At 43.4% G+C, this 21,552-nt stretch overlaps 1 protein-coding gene across 1 annotated transcript in view; it reads left to right on the top strand.

Moving 5' to 3' along the window:
- Nucleotides 1–19,407: 19,407 nt before the first annotated feature.
- Nucleotides 19,408–21,552, top strand: part of gon4lb (gon-4 like b) — a 28,272-nt gene continuing 26,127 nt past the window's right edge. Inside the window, exons 1-2 of the mRNA XM_026184197.1 lie at nt 19,408–19,599; nt 20,408–20,549. Coding sequence (XP_026039982.1) covers nt 19,576–19,599; nt 20,408–20,549 — 166 coding nt within the window. The 5' untranslated portion in view covers nt 19,408–19,575. The remainder of the gene's footprint in view (nt 19,600–20,407; nt 20,550–21,552) is intronic.

The raw sequence follows: 21,552 nt of genomic DNA, 5'->3' as shown, positions 1-21,552 counted from the left end.
AGATAATTTCAATTCAATCAATTTATTCTCAAACATCCCTGATGAAGAGCACACTACCTCAGTTTTTGTCACTAAGTCATTTAGATTTGACATTTTAACCCCTAGTGTATCATATTTGATGCATGAGTTTTTATGAGTCTTTAAGACTCAGTGTGTTTGATAAAAATCTACATTTTTATCAAATAAAATTTTTAAGCAATAAAAAGTGAAATATTTGATACAAATTAAAACAAATGAATATTTAATTAATTTTAAAAATTGACCGAAGATTCAGTAAACAGAATTAGTCTCGATGCATTCTCAATCATCCTGGTAAGTAAATCTCCAAAAGTTGATTCTGTTCATCTGGATGTAACGTTTTCAGTGGGAGAAATGTTTCGTCACTCATCCAAGTGACTTCTTCAGTTTCAGCTGACTGCAGGTTTCTCCAATCTTATAAACAGCACATTTGCATAATGACTGAAACCAGCCCACTGAAGGAACAATGGGCTGGGAGGTCAGTTCCTTAATCTTAATTAGAATAGAATAGAATAGAATAGAATAATCCTTTAATTGTCCCACAAGGGTTGTAACAGCAGCCAAAAAGACACATTAAAAAAACACACAGTACACAGAACAGAAACATACACAAATTTTTCTTACATATTTACATTAAGGACAATGGTTACTTCAATATCCCCGTGCTGTGCAAACAGGTTTTGCAGCTGTGTGAGCTAAGATTTTCAAGTTATTCACATAATGAAAACCTATACTTTGTTTCGGGCGAGTCCCCCATTCAAATGAATTGAAATCGCAAGAAACGCACTGTCTCGGAGAAATAAAGCGTTTTTGTACAACTTCATATAAATAGCTGTAACTTTTGATAGACGACTCAGACTCACATATTTATGGCTTTATCTTATAGAATTCAATATCCCCGTGCTGGGCAAACAGGTTTTGCAGCTGTTTGAGCTAAGATTTTCAAGTTATTCACATAATGAAAACCTATACTTTGTTTCGGGCGAGTTCCCCATTCAAATGAATTGAAATCGCCAGAAACGCACTGTCTCGGCGAAATAAAGTGTTTTTGTACAACTTCATATAAATAGCTGTAACTTTTGATAGACGACGCAGACTCACATATTTATGTCTTTATCTTATAAAATTCTATATCCCTGTGCTGGGCAAAAAGGTTTTGCAGCTGTTTGAGCTAAGATTTTCAAGTTATTCACATAATGAAAACCTATACTTTGTTTCGGGCGAGTTCCCCATTCAAATGCATGTAATAGTCAGAAACGCACTGTCTTGACGAAATAAAGCGTTTTTGTACAACTTCATATAAATAGCTGTAACTTTTGATAGACGCCTCAGACACACATATTTATGGCTTTATCTTATAGAATTCAATATCCCCGTGCTGGGCAAACAGGTTTTGCAGCTGTTTGAGCTAAGATTTTCAAGTTATTCACATAATGAAAACCTATACTTTGTTTCGGTCGAGTTCCCCATTCAAATGCATGTAACAGTGAGAAACGCACATGCATTTGAATGGGGAACTCGACCGAAACAAAGTATAAGTTTTCATTATGTGAATAACTTGAAAATCTTAGCTCAAACAGCTGCAAAACCTGCTTGCCCAGCACGGGGATATTGAATTCTTTTTTCTTTTTTTTTCTTTTCTTTTTTTTTGTGGGTGTGATCACCCGTGTGTACACCTGTGAGCATGGACGCGCTTGTTTTTTTAAAAGGTTCCTTCATGTAATGATCTGCTAGAGGGTGTGGGGGCCCCCAGCCCCGTCCTCCAGGGTATGAAGCAGGTATGGAGGAGATCAAAACTCCAGACATCCAGAGGCCCCCAGAACACAAGAGACCAAGGAAGACCAACAGAGGGGCAGCCGCGCCACTGTCCCAGAAAGAGCTGAGGAGAGTCCCAGATGAGGGTTCACTCAGCAGCCGCGGAGCAGAAGCCAGGGGGAGTTGCAGTGACTCGCCCGTGAGCTCTGCCGGCAGCCAGCTGTGCCTGAGTGACCGAGCCCCAGGCCGAGAGGCCGGGGGCACCCCACCTCCGAAGTGGCCCGAGCGAGCCCCAGGCTCCAGGCCCTGATAAGCGGCCGCCAAGGAGTGAGCCGGTGTGTACCTGGATGCCCATCCCCAGACACAAAGAACCACCAACGCACCGATGTCTGAGGGAGTCCGCCACTGGCAGGGGAAGTGGTGGTGGGGGGAGATAGGCCTCCAAACCTTGGAGGGCCTGAGATGTCCCCAGAGAGGTGGCGTCTGATACCCAACCTGACATATAGACACAGACATACAGGCACACACAGACACAAACATCCATTCCCACCCTCATGCTCTCATATGCACTTACTCCACACTCAACCAACGTGGAGACAGACATAAAGAGACGCTGTACACACGATCACACTCCCCAAGCGTACTCTACAAACCGGGTCTAGGTACCCTTGCCCCTGGAAGGGGGAACTGCACCCAGAACCAGGTGGTGTTTCCCTTTTCCCTGCGGTGGGGGGAGGCAGACCGCCCCGACTCCGCAGCAGCAGGGAGGCCCCACACTCCAGACCGCAGTCGGACGGCCAACTCCTCCTCCTAGCCCCCAGCAGATCGCAGAGAATGGGGGTGAGAGAAGACTCCAAACCTCCCTCCACCCACTCATTGTAGTGTTGATGCATGTGTGTTCTAAGGTGCATTTAAAACCCAGGAGGGCATGGAGCTACCTGCCAGAGAGCAGCAGGTAAGCGCATAGTCCTTCCTGCTAGCCCTCAATGTCTACGTGTATTTAAAATTGAGAGGCGGGCAACGACGCCAGGGGTGAGGTGTACACCCTGATGGTACTTTGGATTCCGTGTATCGTGCCCACCCCCAAGATCCTATATGTATGTGTAATGAGAGTGTGAGTAATGTGAATGTCTAAGTTGTAGGATAAAATTGAGGCAGAGGCAGCCAGAAGGGGACAGAGGGGGAGGGGGGGGTAGCCTCCTCTGCACCCTGGTGACATACCCCTACTCCAAGGTCCTGCATGTGTGGGTGGTTGTGGTGGAGCGGGAAGAGGGAGGCAGCTGGAGATGGGGAGGGAAGGAAGGGAGGGGCAAGTGACCCCTCCCTGGGGCCAGCTCCCCCGCTGACCCCAGTAGGCACCCCCATACTCCGCGACCCGCCAGGGAAAGGGGGCCCAGGCCCATCCAGACCGGGGCCCAGTGCAGCAGCGCCTCCCGGCCCCACAGAGCCCGGGACAGTCCACCTAACCCCACCACAGAGAAAACTGCACCCACCCCACCATCCACTCATCTTCCAGACTACATAAGACAATAGACGCCCAGGCTGAGATCTTCCTCCACCTCTCCTATATCTTATATTGAATTCTATAAGATAAAGCCATAAATATGTGAGTCTGAGTCGTCTATCAAAAGTTACAGCTATTTACGCACTGTGGCTAAGCCACCTGAGACACTGCATTGAATGATTGTTCCTGTCTTAATGATTTCAGCTGACTGGTTTCAGCTCAGATGTTCTGCTTTTTCCTTTCAGTAGATCAAAGCAGCTCTTTCTGCTTCCATTTTAATGGCAAGAAGAAGAAGAAGAATGCTTCAGCGAAGTGGCGTTCATGGTCTCAGTGAACAGTCATGGTCACACACTGCATGTGGTTTTAAAAGCAACATGTCTGTTCAGTACAACGATCGAGATGTGTAATGTTAGTGCAGCTACGGTTTGTTCTTGAACATCAGTTCTGTTTTCTACTTTGATCACTTAGACCAAAAAAGTGTTGTTTTCAGATTCTTTCTTTTAAATCTATAAAGCACCTGCTCATTTTTTATTACAATTAGTTTCACATAAATGTTAGTTTTTCCTTTATGATCTTACACTACACTGAGACATTTCTGTTACCTGTTTCTGTCGACTCAGAGTTGTGAAATGATCTTTTATTTGATACACAATATGAAGTTCATAATTTTCTTACAAATAAAACTATAATGACAAACATGAACAGCTGTGCTTATTTCTGAGACATGAGTTTTTGAATGTGTTTAGACAGTGTGCATTTGTATGCTGAAACTGTAATGGTGAACCTGAGGTGATGGTCAACAGAAGGCAAATATATATCAATATAAAACAATATTGAAGTAATGTCTTTACCCCCTGCAGAGTGTGGACGCTGTGCACCTTATTTACTGTAGTAAACATGCACCGCTAGCTCACGTGACTGACTGTCTCCATGGTTACATCGTATATTATTAGCTATGTAAACAGCTTCCATAGATACCGCCATAGCTCTCTGCAGCTGTAACACTTTCACACTTTGCAAATCATTTCACGATTTTGATAGTTATGAAGACAGAATATGTTTTTAAGGTCATGCTAGGCGGTTGCTATGGTGGTTGCTGTGGACTTGGGTGGACCGCGTCCGATTCCTGTTATTAGCTGTCCGCCGCAGGAAGGCTGCATTCCATTTACAAGTAGTGACAGTCTGTCGTAACTCGAACTCAAACCCCGCTTTGTTCTGTAATTAAAGGCATTTTATAGCCGTTCATGACACGCACACACACACACACACATAAATCACTTTGCCTCACAATGACAGTGGAACTTTACCTAAGCTAACCTTTAAAATATCTGATATAGGATAGAAAAAATGAAGCAACCAGAGATTTAATGATGAAGACTCTGGGTTCTGTAGTGACCTGAATGACTCTTTGCATACAATTTATTGAAGAGGACTTTAGAATGCACTTTACATTTAGACTGTTGCTGTTTAATTTTTTACATTGTTGCGGTGTTATGTCATGAATAAGGTTCACTTGCTGGGGGTTTGATGGATCAGCTGGACAATACAGTCAAAGACAGACTTCATTCATCATATGCAAGAATCCTAGTTGGATTTTTGTTTTCACTCATTTTTTTGAACCAAATATTGAAAACAATTCTGACAGACTGGATACCTGGCCCGGGTGTACATTACCTTTCACTCAAGCATCCCAGGACAGAGCCCTGCCCCACCATGAGCCTGGGTGGATACATGGTTATAATATAAAAGGACCGATACTGAATATGAATATTTCATGAAAATTGAATTATAATACGAATTAGTAATAAGGGTTTCTCTGCGCCCTTCTCCACCCCATACTCAAAGAGCTGCGGACAGAGAGGGTGACAGGAGAGGATGGCACTGAAGAGAAGATGCTCGGTTTCTGAAGTCTCCTGGTCCTGTCAGTATTAGTAGGATGCATCTGCTGTCTTCTCGTGGATGCTCACCTACCTTGACTCGTTCCAGCCTGGTATGGATTTCCCAACACTGCGGACAGTGGCCCACGTCAGAGACGTTTAATATTGATTACATATGTCTGAATTGCCAACCCTGCTAACATTGCTAACAATGCCCTGGACTGTCAGTATTATTACATGCTGTGAACATAAGTAGCTTTGATACCTCTTCTTTCTCCTCCTCTTGTCACCTAAAAGGAATAAACCCTGATCGGGACACAGAATCCTAACCTCAACCAGAGGTAAATTAGGGATAAAAATCCTCTTTCCCCTCTTGATTTTTAATTCCCTTCTCCATGATGCACAGTTACAAGGTCTAGATAGACCGACTTAAAAAGCATCTTACCTAACCTCAACCAGGGGTCCATTATAATAGGAACAGGGGTATTTGTCTCTCCTCCTCCCTCTCTCCCCTCCCCTTTTCTTCCCCTCCCTTTGTTTTTTTCAGAATGATTCATGAACGGAACCCACTCCACCAGAAACACCTAAATCCAGTCTGGATTCAATAGACTATTGCCCTTCATCTTATACATGGTTTTTATTTTTGCTGTTTTTTGAAAAAAACATATATATCTTTTTTCTCCCCAATCACGTTCCTGCTCCGGATATTACCCGGTGTCGGGTTCTCCCCATTGGCCCGCGACAGCCCTAAGACTCCCTCACGGGCCCCACTCCCCTACCCAGTAATTAATTAATCTTCATTATAGTTGGTGTGCTTTTTTTATTCCTCTTTTATACAATTATTTTCATTCAGGCAGATGGGTTACCTAAGTAACACCCAGAGTGGTAAGAACCAATGAGCTCCTGGGGGTGGGACTTAACTCCCACCTCCAGGATCTTCATTAACACACCTGTCCATTCTCCGCTGTGACTCCCTCTGATGAAGCAGCAACAGGCTGCGAAACGTAAGGGATAGAAGTTGTATTGGGCCCAAACGGAGCCTTTTTTGACAAAACTTTTTGGTCTCAGAGGGTGGAATATAATTCCAACCCTGTGGACTTCTAGGAATTTGTTTTATTGGACTTAATTTCATCCGCAATTGGCTTTTGTAGCCTCTTTTAAATTTTATTAATAAATATTTGGTTTTTAGTATGTCAGTGAGGTCTTACCTTGTGGAGAAGCCTGCTTAGATCACACTTCCATTGATCGGAGGCCAGAATCCGTGGACTGGAGGGCTCCCCTCTTTTCTTCTCCCTTCTTTTGTCATCTTTTTGATAAGGGACAGGACTTAACCTGCAAACAGAGTGCTTTGGACTCCTTCTACCTGGATAAATTCACGGACACAACACCGGGAGAAAAAGAAAAAGAACTGTTGGAGACCCAGGGTGGAGTGGAGCCGAGGCCCAAACACAGGTGAGCCTCATTAACTGACTATGGATTTTTCCAACAGGTTCCAGCGGGCCCAATCCAACCTTCCAGCGGAGGTTAGGAGGAACCCATCTGCCAGAAAACATCACAATAACTTTCAGAGGGGGAGGGAGAGGGGGGACAAACAGGCTCACAGCGTAACGGTTATTCTGTATATCAACCTCTAAATGCAAATATTAGACAGACTGCAAAAAGTTATTTCAAATTAATGCAGGCCATACACCATAAAAACATCATTGATAAAGCTATCTTGACTCAAATTCCCCCTAAGGGAATGGCCAGACAGATAACAAAACTCACAGCATTCATTAGACCTTCCTCCCCCACGGAGGAACTTAGGGAGGCAATAAGCCTGAACACGCAGACATGGCTACAGAATAGCCTCTCCATATTGCAGCAACACTACACTAAAATTGTGGTAGAATACCAATATACAACATGGGACGACACAGCTTTTCAGGTGGCAGCAAATTGGATGGCAAAACACTATAAAGCTAGATTAGCTGCAGACACTTTGGTGGCAGCTAGATCTTTATTGACTGAACAATTGGAGGGCTCAGACATCTCTGTTCCCTCGCCGCTTGTAGAATCTTTGGAAGAAGAAACATCGGAGGAATTAGACCTAGAGAATGAGCAGGAATTCCCAACTTTGAGCCAGGTTAATATAGACTAAATGAAACATCCCTGTATCCTGAAGTTCAGGTCATGAGGAACCCTACTGCTCGGGATTCACAATCGACCCCTCTATTAGATGACCCTGTGCCACTACCACAGTTTAATATCACCGGTAACACTTTGCCAAATCGGGTCATCTCTCCTGTTGTCCCTGATAACGACCAACAGTCCACTGGATCCACTCTTGATCCAAAACCGACGGATGAAAGGCCTCCTACGCCATCGCGTCCTCCTCATGAGGCTCTTTGTCCCCTCTCGACTTCACATCCAGAGTTGTTTTTAGGGGAGGGGGAGAGACCTGGGGGACTTGAGGTTAGGCCTGTGATCCCTCAAATTGACGAGGATTTTGTTCAACCCACAACAAATTGGAAAAAGCCTATAAATAAAGCAAATAGGAGTGAGGTACAAATTAGATCCGATCTACAGAAAAATGTGGCTACAACTAAGTCCCATTCGTTCCATCTGTCTAAAACCTATTCTTCTGCTGCCAGGGCCTCAGCTAATGATGCAGGGACGCCCCCTGGGGGAGCACAAAGCATGGACTTGAACTCCATTGGTGAAAGGAGTGTAAGCGGCCGAACAAACTTGGTGGGAAACAACTTTAACATGATGATGGGGGGGGGGGGGGGGGGGGGGGGGTCTGTAAACCACAGTGTGACTAAACACAAAGGCATGAAGACCCCATCTGACCACAAAAATGACCACCTGGCCGCTCCTCCAACCAAACCTGGCTCCTCCCAGGGCCCCGCCCCTGTAACAACAGAAAACAGACAAGAGAGACAGACAGTCACGGAGGATCAACAGGTTGAAAGCATTAACCAGTGTCACCCAACGTATCATAAAGCCCGCAAGGGCAGAAAAATCATAGATTGGGCGTTCCGTGGGACTCGACCTATTTGGCTGTTAGGGGACTCCAACCTAAACCGTATACCAACTTACAACAATGACAATATACAAATTGACAGCTATCCAGGGGCCTCATTCTATCATTTTCTCCAGATTCTGGAAAAGACACCGGTCCATCCAGATGTCAAATTAGTAATTTTATCAATAGGAATCAATAACAGGGACCAGGATGCAGATAAAACCTCCAACAAACAATTAAGAATGCTCTACAAAAGGGCACAATCTGTCTTCCCTAATGCCGACATATTCTTTCCTCTAATTAATTTCTCACCTTTGCTCCCAAAAGAACAGCAACAGAATCTGACTAGCATCAATAACTTTGCGATCAAACGATTCCAGATACTGAACCCGCTTCCCGGTGATCAATTTAATACTGTGGGGGACAACATCCACTGGACACCAGAAACAGCCCAGAACATATTGGTGAACTGGTGTAAACAGGTGCAATTGGATTTTTAGTAGATTCTTCCTTCAAAGTGAATTTCAATAGATTTCTAACTGATATATCCCCCTTTCAAAACTGTAGAATAATAGTAGCCAACAGGAAAAACAAAAACCTTAAAGATATGTTGGTCAGAACCAGGCTTAGAGGCCACCGACAGGGAAGGACGCGAAGTTTAGATCAGCATTTCTTGAATGCAGTACAATACCTGTTTTATCCACATGGTGGTGCTAGAGCTCCAAATTTGGATCATTTTACACTCAATAGTGGAAATATCGTTTATTGCATTGTTTGTGAACAGTGTTCATTAATGTATGTCAGTAAAACGGGCAGACTTTTGTGGGGAGATGGAAACAGCATTTATATAGCATTGAGGCAGACAGATTGAATACTCTTCTGGTTAAACATCTTCAAGTCCACTCACCAAACTCCCTGGGTATCCTGAGATTGCAGTCCTGTGCGGCGTGGATGGAGGGACAGAGGAGGAGACATGAGGACCTGTGGATCAGAAAACTGAACACCAAAACTTCTTTTGGGCTAAACTTCAGAGGATATTAGTGAATGTTGACTTGCTATCCCTTGTTTTTGATGTGACAATAAAGTTAGTTTTACTGCAGAAGTGTTGTTAGGAGTGTTTTAAGCACTTACTTTATTTAAGTTACATTCTTATGACAGCCTGTGTGGGTCTTACCATGTTAATGGTCTTGTAGTCATTTATCACAGTTGGTCTCATTTCCCACAAAAGAAAAAAAAATTAAACTTACCTGGAATACTTACCTTGACCGCTATATTTCCTCCAATGAGAGGCATTTAGGTCTAGAAGGTGTGAACTCCAATTGGAGCCTGACTTTTTCCTGTTTTTCTTTATCTGTGGGAAAGCAATGTTTAAATACAAAAAATGAGTCCATTGTGAATACTGTCAGGATCACTAATTAATATATTTGAAATAGTAATATTATATCAGTATATGCATCTATATTCAAATGTGTTTATTTATTTTTTTACAAATATAATGCAATAAGGCATATAAAAAGACCTGCCAGGGGATTAGTGGAGAATAGAGTTTTCAAGTACAGGGGATGCAGGAGTAAATGGGTGGAATACCATGGACCTCTGTTGCCAGTGCACCTAAACCATATTGACGGACTAACAAAAGCTCATGTTCCTAATACCTAACCCCTAACCCCTAACCCTGACCACCGTAAGGGACGGGCGTCGGGCCGTGGAAGGCCGAATAGACGGGCACCGTCCCTCCTGTGCAGCGATCACACAGCCTACGCCCCGGTCTCCAGGAGGGCCAGAAACGTGGATGAGAGAGGCTTTTTCCGCCCGCGGCAGCGAAAATGGAGCGGAGAGCCACGGATCGTGGACCGCTACGCTGCCCACCAGAGAAAACGACCTGAACGTGAACCAACTCGGCATAAACGGTATGTCAATTCCTCCCGAACGGACCGGGCCGAACCTCCACAGAAGAAAATACAATCAGATGATCCTGACTTCTCAGCAAAGGTTCGCATTATCCATAAACTCATTAAGGCAGTGCACCATTTAAAGAATGTTTCGGGGGACATTCCTCCTCCCTCTCTGAACAAGATAGCTCATAATCTAATGACTGTGATTAAGCCAGATATCCCCAATAGTGAAGTGCAGACTCTAATTGAGGACAATGCTAAGAACTGGGCTCATACAACCATCATAATCCTCCGTAAACATTATAATGATTGCATGGAGGAGGCAGTTAAGACTCTTTTTGAGTTTCCTGAACAGGACTGGAGAGGCCCGTTTGAGATAGCGGCATCCTGGGCCAAAAGGAATCTGGGCCGCCGTTTGCAGCCTGAATCTTTGGAGCAAACTGAGGCTCTCATTGTGGCTAAGCTGACAGACTTGCGGGCGACTATTGGATCGACGGAACCACATCATCAGCCGCAAGTACATACTCCACCCACAACTAACACTGCACCCAAAGTTATGGCTTCTACGACGTCTGACCCGATTGGAGGTGACCAGCCACTCTCCAGTGGGACGGAGGAGGTAAGAGACGGCGATCTGAGACCTGCCACTCCCCCTGTACATCTACAGGAACCAGAGCCCAATCACGTGGCGCCGAGAGACCAGAGGGTGAGGAAAATCCCTACAGCACGTCGTGGGGCTTCTTCTGGGGGGACATCTTCTCCCGCCATTCAGCTTCAACATAGCATGGAGGCCATGGGCCTCATACAGGGGGAATCCACCCCCAGTAAGACCAACACAGCTTCAGTTGGACAAAAGGTATGCACCCCGACGACACATTTAAGTACAAAGACAAAGCCCAGAGAGTGGAGACTGCACACAAGGGAAGCATCGGTGATTATTGGAGACACCAATGTGGGCTTGATTCCTCCTTATGTTGCGGAGGGAGTCCAAATTGACAGCTTTCCAGGAGCCAAATGGGCCCATGCAGAGATCCTTCTGGATAAAGCGGACATTGACACATCGGTGGAGAAACTGGTTCTATCCTTCGGCCTGAATAACAGACGTCAGAGGGATAAAAATGCACCAATAACGGAGCTTAAAAGGGCACTGAGGGTAGCACGAGTAAAATTCCGTCAGATCCTGACAGGACCATGCTGAGGACAGACCGGAGGCACCACCCCATGACATGAGTGAGATTATGAGAGCTATTGCTAGCTCTGAAAAGAGGATATTGGACCGGATCGATTCAAGCACGAAAGATTTATTATTCCAGAGGTTGGGACATATTTTTTCTGCACCTGCATTTTGGTACCTGAATGGCAAGCTCGCAAAGTCATCTGCTCTTCGTTTTATAGTTTTAAAGTTCTGATGCTGGTCTATAAAGCTCTGAATGGTTTAGGACCAAAATACATCAATGACCTCCTGACCCAGTATGAACCTTCCAGATCCCTCAGGTCATTTGGATCCGGTCTTTTATCAGTTCCCAGAGTCAGAACCAGACACGGAGAAGCTGCATTCAGCTTTTATACTCCTTATATCTGGAACAAACTCCCAGAAAGCCTCAGATCAGCTGAAACACTCAGTTTATTTAAATCCAGGTTGAAGACTCACCTGTTCTCAGCTGCATTTGAATAAAGCACCAAATCCACACTTTTAAGCTTAAATTTCAAAACTTACATTTAACTACTGATTTTATCTACTTTTCTGATTTTATCTGTTTTGATTTTATATACTGTTTTGTTTGTTTGTTTGTTAATTAGTTAGTTAGTTTATTTGCTTGTTTTAATCAATTTTAAATCATGCTTTTTATTTGTTCTTGTTTCTAATGTCTCTGTAAAGCACTTTGAATCACCTTGTTGTTGAATTGTGCTATACAAATAAACTTGCCTTGCCTTGCCTTGCCTTATAAGCTGGAATGTTAAAGGAGTCCTATCAGGCTTGGTTAGCCTGTGGGACTCCGGAGGCAGCCGACAGGTATCGACAGGCCAAGCGGAATGCGGCTCGGGCAGTGGCTGAAGCAAAAACCCGGGTGTGGGAGGAGTTCGGAGAGGCCATGGAAAAAGACTTTCGGACTGCCTCGAAGAGATTCTGGCAAACCGTCAGGCGTCTCAGGAGGGGAAAGCGGTGCTCTACCTGCACTGTGTATAGTGCTGGCGGAGCGCTGTTGACGTCGACTGAGAAAATTGTCAGGCGGTGGAAGGAATACTTCGAGGACCTCCTTAATCCCACTGACACGTCTTCCGAGGAGGAAGCAGAGTCTGGGGATGAGGGGAATGACCCGCCAATTTCCGGGGGCGAGGTCACTGAGGCAGTTAAACAACTCCTTGGTGGCAGAGCCCCTGGTGTTGATGAGGTCCGCCCCGAGTTCCTGAAGGCTCTGGACGTTGTAGGGCTGTCCTGGTTGACACGCCTTTGCAATGTTGCGTGGAGATCAGGGGCAGTACCTGTGGACTGGCAGACTGGGGTGGTGGTCCCCATCTTTAAGAAGGGGGACCGGAGGGTGTGTTCCAACTACAGGGGGATCACACTCCTCAGCCTCCCTGGGAAAGTCTATGCCAGGGTGCTGGAAAGGAGAGTTCGTCCGCTAGTCGAACCTCGGATACAGGAGGAACAATGCGGTTTTCGTCCTGGTCGCGGAACACTGGACCAGCTCTTTATCCTCTCGAGGATACTTGAGGGTGCATGGGAGTTTGCCCAACCAGTCTACATGTGTTTTGTGGACTTGGAGAAGGCATTCGACCGTGTCCCTCGGGGTGTCCTGTGGGAGGTGCTGCGGGAGTATGGGGTGTCTGGCCCATTGCTACAGGCCATTCGATCCCTATACAACCGTTGCAAGAGCTTGGTTCGCATTGCCGGCAATAAGTCGGACTCGTTCCCGGTGGGTGATGGGCTCCGCCAGGGCTGCCCTTTGTCTCCGGTTCTGTTCATAATTTTTATGGACAGGATTTCTAGGCGCAGCCAAGGGGCGGAGGGCTTTTGCTTTGGTGGCCTCAGAATCTCATCTCTGATTTCTGCGGATGATGTGGTTCTGTTGGCTTCATCGGGTGAGGGCCTCCAGCTCGCACTGGAGCGGTTCGCAGCCGAGTGTGAAGCAGCAGGAATGAGGATCAGCACCTCCAAATCTGAGGCCATGGTTCTCAGCCGGAAAAGGGTGGAGTGCCCACTCCGGGTCGGGGATGAGTTCCTGCCCCAAGTGGAGGAGTTCAAGTATCTCGGGGTCTTGTTCGCGAGTGATGGGAGAAGGGAGCCGGAGATCGACAGACGGATTGGGGCTGCAGCTGCAGTAATGCGGACGCTGCACCGGTCCGTCGTGGTGAAGAGGGAGCTGAGTGTAAAAGCGAAGCTCTCAATTTACCGGTTGATCTACGAACCTACCCTCACCTATGGCCACGAGCTGTGGGTAGTGACCGAAAGAACGAGATCGCGGATACAAGCGGCAGAAATGAGCTTCCTCCGAAGGGTGGCTGGCCTCTCCCTTAGAGATAGGGTGAGAAGTTCGGCCATCCGGGAGGGGCTCAGAGTAGAGCAGCTGCTGCTCCACATCGAAAGGAGCCAGCTGAGGTGGTTCGGGCATCTGACAAGGATGCCCCCTGGGCGCCTCCTGGGTGAGGTGTTCCAGGCATGTCCCACCGGGAGGAGGCCCCGGGGCAGACCCAGGACACGCTGGAGAGATTATATCTCTCGGCTGGCCTGGGAACGCCTTGGTGTTCCCCCGGATAAGCTGGAGGAGGTGGCTGGGGAGAGGGAGGTCTGGGCCTCTTTGCTTATGCTGCTGCCCCCGCGACCCGGCCTCGGATAAAGCGGATGAAAATGGATGGATGGATGGGTTAAAGGTATAAATAATCCGGTTAAACGCACAAGGGTTTTTACTCATTTAAAATCATTGAGATCCGATGTTGTATATCTGCAGGAAACACACCTCCGATCAAGTGAGCAAATTAAACTAATTAAACTGTTTCTCTGCTTGTCTGCATTGCCACAAATTGTTCTATTTGGTGATGTATCATAGAACTGTACTATATAGTTTATGTAAGTTTCTGTGTTTGCTAGTAACTACCATCAACCTAAGGTCTCAGCTAATTTATCTTTGCAGAGATGTTCATTTGATTGTAACAGCAGTAGGAAAGAGCAGTAACAAGAGTAGGACAGCTAAGCTAATTATGGCTAAACATTTGGAATTTAGTGAAAGCAAAAATTGACCTCGCAAAGATGGATAGGTTTATTTAGAAAGTCAGCTATTTACATTTAGTGTTCATCCCAAGTAGGAGATTTTGAATTGAGTCTAAATTGACCGCAAATTTACTTAACTTGTTAAAATCAACCAGGCTGTTACTGAAGCGGTCGAGGAATTACCTTTGAGGTCTCAGTCATAGGTAGTAATGCAAAATCTAACATTACACTAACCTTATATTTTTGTAAAAGGCAAAATTGACTTTTTATTTATATTGAACACATATTTCTGTGTTCAACACATCACATTTTTTTGAATGCAGTGATAAGAAAATCTTTAGCTGGTAAGCCTTTGTTCTACTTCATGCTGTTCTGCACTCTTTAATAAATTCTAATTTATTTTCCAAAGCAGACACACCGTCACCCGTGCTGTTGGTCTTAAATATTTGTTTCTTTGTGTTACACAGTGGGAGCCATATTTACAGGCCTGAACTTGATTGACAGCAGTGATGGATAGTTAATGAAAGTCATGGGTGGCTTTCTTGCCTGGGAAGCTCTCTTTTACATCATGTTGGAGGTTCATAATGGGAAATCTAAGGAGAAAGGTAAATCTTTGTTTTTCCTCATTATAAGTAATCATCACTTAGAAAAGTGCATGTAAAGGTTAAAGGTTTTTTCTCCTCCTCATCTCATCATTCTAGTACAAAAAATCTTTTTTCTCTTTTTTTTCCAGAACTTTTCCTGAAAAGTTTTCTGACAAAGTCTAATCAACCTTACTGTTCTATAGTGTAACCCCTCTCAAAACATGCTCCTCTCAGGGACATTCATTCTTTCTAGGAGTATTCCAGATTTGGCTCCTCTCAAGTCTTTTCTATTTTAGTTTTCAGTCCAATATTGGCCTCCCTCCCTTACTCTCTCTCTTTTTCAGTCATATTTAAAACTACACTTAAAAAGCTTAATTATTTCATGACATGAAAAGGGAACAGGCCTTTACTTGGCCATTGAACTGTTTGTTAGTCTAGTATAGGCCAAAAGAAACTGGGAGTGTGTATATGGCTAAATGGTTAATGTAATTGTTAATGCATTATTATTATTATTATTGTTAAAAGAAATCACATATTTTATGATTTTAAACTGTTTAAATCATATGTAAATGAATATGTAAACAAATTTAAAATTAAATGAAAGCTGAAATCAAATAACTTAATCTACCGGTATAAATCAAATAATTAAAAACAAGCCAGAACTAATCTGAAGTAAACTGAAAAATAAGATTCAGATGAGGAAACACTCGGGTGGTTGGTTGTGCCCTTTTTAACTGTTGTTTCTGCTCTGGATTTCAGGCAGTGCTAGTGTAGAAATGGAATCAGAATCGGTAAGTTGAAAGAAATATAAAAGCAAATAACAATTAATCACCATAACACTGCAATGATCTTTTAATTGAATTACATTGTTTTGTTAGGTAAAAATTGATGGTCTGCTGATCGGTCTGTTCTTTCTGGGAAACATTTGCTTTTTGGTGACACTTTTGGTTGGAATTGGGGTGAAATAAGAGCCCCAAAAGAATTGTCTGAAGAATTGTTTTTTTCTTTTGGTATTTTATCCAAATACACCTGATAGGATATTGTGCACTGAAAGTTTGGACCCATTGAGATTGTTTTCTCTTTCAGTACGCTCTTACTTGTTTTTTTTTTTTTTATTCTTTTAGTGGATGTTTTTGTTCGATATTTTCATTAAGCTTTCAGTTTCGTGGCTAAACTTAAGTTCAATTACTGAAGTAAATTGGCAATCAGTATCTAACCAAACTCCATTTGGTCAGAACTGATTGTCCATTATAGAGTGCAATGATGTTTTTCCACGAGCATTATAAAATTTTTAGTTGTTGATTTTTAGGAATCCTAGTTCCTGTTAGAGGTAAAGACCTTGTATTTGATTCCATGTGAGCTGATTTCTGTCATCCAATGTTTTCTTGTATTGTGTTGTTAAGTCTTTGTCTTTGTTTCCTGTTATGTTGCTTCCTGTTTTATTTTGTGAGTCTCTTGTCTCTTATGTTTTGTCCTTGGTAAGTTTAAGGTGTGCTTCATACACCCATGTGTTTCTAATGCATGTATAGTCTCAGATTCTCTTTGTCATTGTGTTGGCTTACTTACATGTGTTTCTGTGGTTTTCGTGTTTGGACTTTGACATGCTAATAAAAGGTCATTTTATGAGTTTTACCTTAAGCCTGTCTCTGACTGTTGTATTTAAGTCGTGTGTCTTCCTCAGGCTTTGATAAATATAAAGTAAAGTAATGAATTTTTCTGTAGGCAAGCCAATTTAGCTACCTAACCCCCCCCCCCCAAAAGGCATTTGATTAAAAAAAAAAACAAAGTTATTTTACACAATGTGAAAGCTCAGAACAACAAAGGTTTGTTTTAAAAAAGGTTGGACATCAAAATGTTGTGAAAAAAGACCAACGTACTGCTAGAAAAACAATAAAATGGGTGGGAGACAAAGAGCATGTCATCTGTCAAGATACCTAAAAAAAGATTATTTACCATTCGTGGTGCCAAGAATTTAAATTATAGGTGATGACAGTCAGCAATTTCATTTTTAATAAAAGATGAGATGAAACCTGAAATATTTTTAAATGAAAAGATTAAAGCCTTCCTTTTAATTTTCAATTTTGTTTTCATTTTTTCAATTAACGGTAAGTAATTTGTGGTTTTCCTTTTCTTTATGAAAATGGAATTGACCTTTTAAAAAGATGATGATGATGATGATAATAATTGTTATTATTACTACAACAGTGTGGGATAATAATTATTTTATCCCCAAGCAAAGCATCACTTATTGTTTGGTGGAGAAACCTTTGTTGGGTATGTACATGGTAAGCTTCTTAGTTTTATCTTTATAATATAATTGTTGTTGTTGTCGTTTTCATAATTGTAACGGGTTTGAAAAACGAATGGAAATTGTTATGAAATCCTCGAAATATTGGTTTCACTTTCATATGTTGAATAACATTCACCATAAAGTCATATTTACTATTGTTCATAATGAATCTGTAAATAATGTCCTTTTTAATGATGGCTTCAATAGGAGAAGCCAGTCATGTACCTTATAGGTTCTACATACATACATTTGAAAAATAAGTGAGCAGAAGTTTCAGTCTGTTCAAAAAAGTCACTGCGAGGATACGTGCCAATTAAAAATTTCAAGTGCATTTCTTTGGCTTTAGAAGTCATGAGGAAATGTAGTTATTTTGTACATATACCTGTTCAGAGATCTTTGGATCTAATTAAATTACTCTCAGTCTCCCATGATGTTTAATGTGCATTTATAAAAATGCCTTTGATTAAGCATAAAAGAGATTCAGTTTGATGCAAAGTGATTGCTTAATTTGGCCTACATTATCTACACTGTAGCAGTCCTTGTCACAGTCTTTACTAGTGTGCTAATTTCCACACAATGCATTTTGAGCAAACAAAAGACAATGCTGTTTCTGAAACAAGTGAAAAACGTAGCTTTTATTCAAATACATTCTCTAACTTTTATCAAAGTAGGATTCTTTAGTTACATTCATGCCGCTGTATAATAATAGTCTTGAAATTTAATATTGTTAACAAGAATAGAATTTTACCCTTTCCACATGATCACGTAGCAGCCAAACATGTAAAAAGAAATATATTTCTTGGCCCTTAGAGGGCACCCACATGTCAGCTAGTCTGCTCAAATGAAACTTCAGTGTATAACTATGACTGGGCAATAGATATCCTTTTTACTGAAGAACTCTATATGCTGAGGTAACCCTTTTGTGTGTGTGTTACGCCTGTCGATGCGTTGTGTTCTGGCATATAAATAAGAGGCAGGAGACAGCACTGGATCTCTGGGCTCTTTACTGTAAGTCGCTGCAACATCTGCAATAAATTGAAACACAGAGGTCTGAGCTGTGTGTGTTGCGCGCCTGCTAGATCACCTGTCCTCTGACCATGCTGAAAGAGCTGTGACCAGGCCACACATGCATGCGCCTACGTCATCACGGCGTAGAGGATCGCACTGGCCACAACAGACTCATAGAAAATCCTTAGCATTGTCCAGCAGATGTTGAAGAACCTCAGTCGCCTCAAAAATAGAGACAACTCTGGCCCTTCCTGTAAAATGCTGTGGTGTTTTTAGCCCAGTCCAGTTTATTGTCAATGTGTACTCCAAGGTATTTATAGTCCTCCACAATGTCAACACTGACCCCCTGGATTGAAACAGGGTGAAGAGGAAGGGGGAGAGGACAGTCCCCTGTGGTGCCCCTGTGTTGCTGATCACCTTGTCAGACACACAATGTGGAAGACGTACATATTGTGGTCTTCCTGTCAGGTAATCAACAATCCAGGACACCAGAGAAGCATCCACCTGCATCGCTGTTAGCTTATCACCAAGCACTGGAAAAGTAAAAAAAACATGAACCTCACAGTGCTCGCCGGCTGGTCCGGGTGGATGTAGACACGATTGAGCAGATAGATGATGGCGTCCTGTGAGACGGGGCTGGTAAGCAAATTGAATGGGATCCTGATGTGGTCTGACAATGGGTGAGAGCTGGTCCAGGATGAGCCTTTCCAGGGTCTTCATGATGTGGGAGGTCAGTGTCACAGGCCTGTTATCCTGGGGGCCACTGGGACGTGGCATCTTTGGTACAGGGACGAGGCTTGATGTCTTCCACAGCACTGGGACCCTCTTCAGACTCAGCATGAACAGTTTATGGAAGACTCCACACAGCTGGGGGGCACAGGCCTTGAGGAGACTCACTCCATCTGGTCCAGCAGACTTGCCTGAGTGGAGTTTCCTCATTTGCATCTGAACCTGGTAAGCATTTAACACTACTACACTGACATACATAATTTTCAATTTAATGAAGTTAAAAATTTGTTGTCTTATTGTCAGTTGTTATTGACAGCAAGATTATTAGAAATATATGAAAAAAATGTAACATCTTTACTGCCAGTGAACAATACATATATGTGAATTTGAACATTTTGTCTGTAATTGAATACACCTGGCACACATTCTACAAGAACTGCACTCCTTTCCACTCTTTACTTGAAAGAGCTAAAGTTTTTTTCTTCTTTACGTCTTCTGAGTTAGCCCAGTGAACATCTTTATCTTTAATTAATGCTTTGAATTAGAACCTTTGAATGAGAGAGGAGAGTTGGCAGGCAGATGAGGTTCCTGAGGTCATCAATACCACTTGTCGCCCCGGAAGTGGTATTGATGTTGGCGGAACAGAAGCTAAGCTAACAGGCTAACGGAGCAAACATCGGAAGATGAGAGCGTAAAAGATGGCTGTCGGTTTCAGCCTGACGGTGAGTCCTTTCCTTCCGTCCGTGTGATCGGTTCTGTCTCCTGGGCAATGGGTCCCGTTTTATTTATTGATCTTGGAGCAATACGCGCTAAACAAACCATACTGCGCCTGCTCAGTGTGTGAGCTAAGCTAACATTAGCTTTCTCTCTCACACACACACAAACACCAACATGTTTATGTTTGCTGAGCAGTTTGAGCTTGAGCTTTAATCGGCTCTGTGTGGATCCACCATAACACCGTGAAGCTCCCGGTAGGTCCCGTGCTGATGCTGGAACTCTGCGGTCCCTGAGTTAGCACAGCGCTGGAGCCCCGGCTCGCCGTAACGTCGACGACCTCATCGGTCACAGTGGTCACACCGTTCCCGGAGAAGCACCGAACTGTAACCTGAATGCTGAGCTTGAGCTTGGTTATTCAGTCTTTTCACTTACTTACTTTAACACACTGTTTTATTTCCAAATCTAGCTGTAAATGGTTTAGTTTGGATACTTTATTAGGTAAATCTTGCTAGAGGGACCCTAACCTAACCCTCTGTTTATCAGCAACTTATTCGTCTGCCAGCTGACTCCAGCTGTTCAGTGATCACCTGTTTCATCATAAGCTGGCTGTCAAGTTTAAGCCTTTATGCTCAGATTTTATAAAATGATAAACATCTCTGATTGATCAATAGGACATAAGCTGGGTGTGAAGAACATCAGAGTTCAAACCTTCATTCAGATTAAAGAATGTATCAGCAGCTGAAGGTGGAGTTCCCATATTGATGATTTTGTTGATCTCAATCAGTAACGGTCTCATTGCTCTCTGTGTTTCAGACGATGGCGATGCGGCGTATCGCTGAGGAAGATGTCTGTCTTCTGGAGGTCAAATGTTTGAGGACAAACAGAGGGATGGACAGGCAGCTGCAGACAGGACATCCCACTGACACACAAGAAGAGGATGCCACACCTGTCTCAGGTGATGTCATTATATCTAATGGTGTTTAAAAGGAAGGATGAATTCACCAGGGTTGATCATTTTACCACTTTTGAATTCCATGCTATTGTTTTCAGCAGCCCTCCAGTTTTATCTGTCACAATTTATAGACCACCTGAAGACAGCGCTGCTTTTATCAAGGAATTCTCAGAATTTTTAACAAACATACACTCAAAATATAATATGATAATTTTAACCGGTGATTTTAACCTGCACATAGATAATCCTTCTGACCCTGCATCAAAAGAATTCTTAAACATTCTTCACTGTTTGGATTTTACCAGCACGTCACGCAGCCGACTCACAACAGAGGACACACTCTGGACCTGGTCATCACCCATGGGCTGTCCACCAGCGTGTCCTCTGTTGTTGACTTGGCTGTCTCTGACCACTACTGTGTGTTTTTTAACATCACCGGTTTTATTCAGCGGGAGACCTCGGTGCGAACTGTGAGGAGGCGCTATCTAACCTCTGAAGTGGCTGCAAATCTTACCAGGGTTTTAGACGAATGCCCCCCTGTGATTTTACCTGTACCCTGCGATTTGATTTTTAATCATTTCAACAGCAAACTGAAGAAAAGCCTTGACTCCGTTGCTCCACTCACCACCAAAAAGATTAACGTAAAACATGCATCACCCTGGAGAAACGAAGAAGTCAAAAAACTCAAAAGAAATTGCAGCGCAGCAGAAAGGAGATGGAGGAAAAATAAAAACACTATCAACCGTCAAATATTTTGGGAGCAACTTAAAATGTACAATAATACACTAAGGAACTCAAGAAATTCATACTTCGCCAAAATAATCAGTAATAACAAAAATAATCCCAAGGTCCTCTTTTCCACCATAGATCATTTATTTAACCCTGATTTTAACAGCTCCCAAAGAACCCCCACAGACTCGCTCTGTGAGCAGTTTGCAGACCACTTCAGGGGAAACGTCAGCGCCATCAGATCTGATATTTTATCTAATCGCGATATGATTTTAAA

The sequence above is a fragment of the Astatotilapia calliptera genome, chromosome 11 (assembly GCF_900246225.1).
Source record: "Astatotilapia calliptera chromosome 11, fAstCal1.2, whole genome shotgun sequence".
NCBI lineage: Eukaryota > Metazoa > Chordata > Actinopteri > Cichliformes > Cichlidae > Astatotilapia > Astatotilapia calliptera.
Note: the sequence above shows the minus strand (reverse complement) of the source record. Positions and strands in the feature narration are given on the sequence as shown.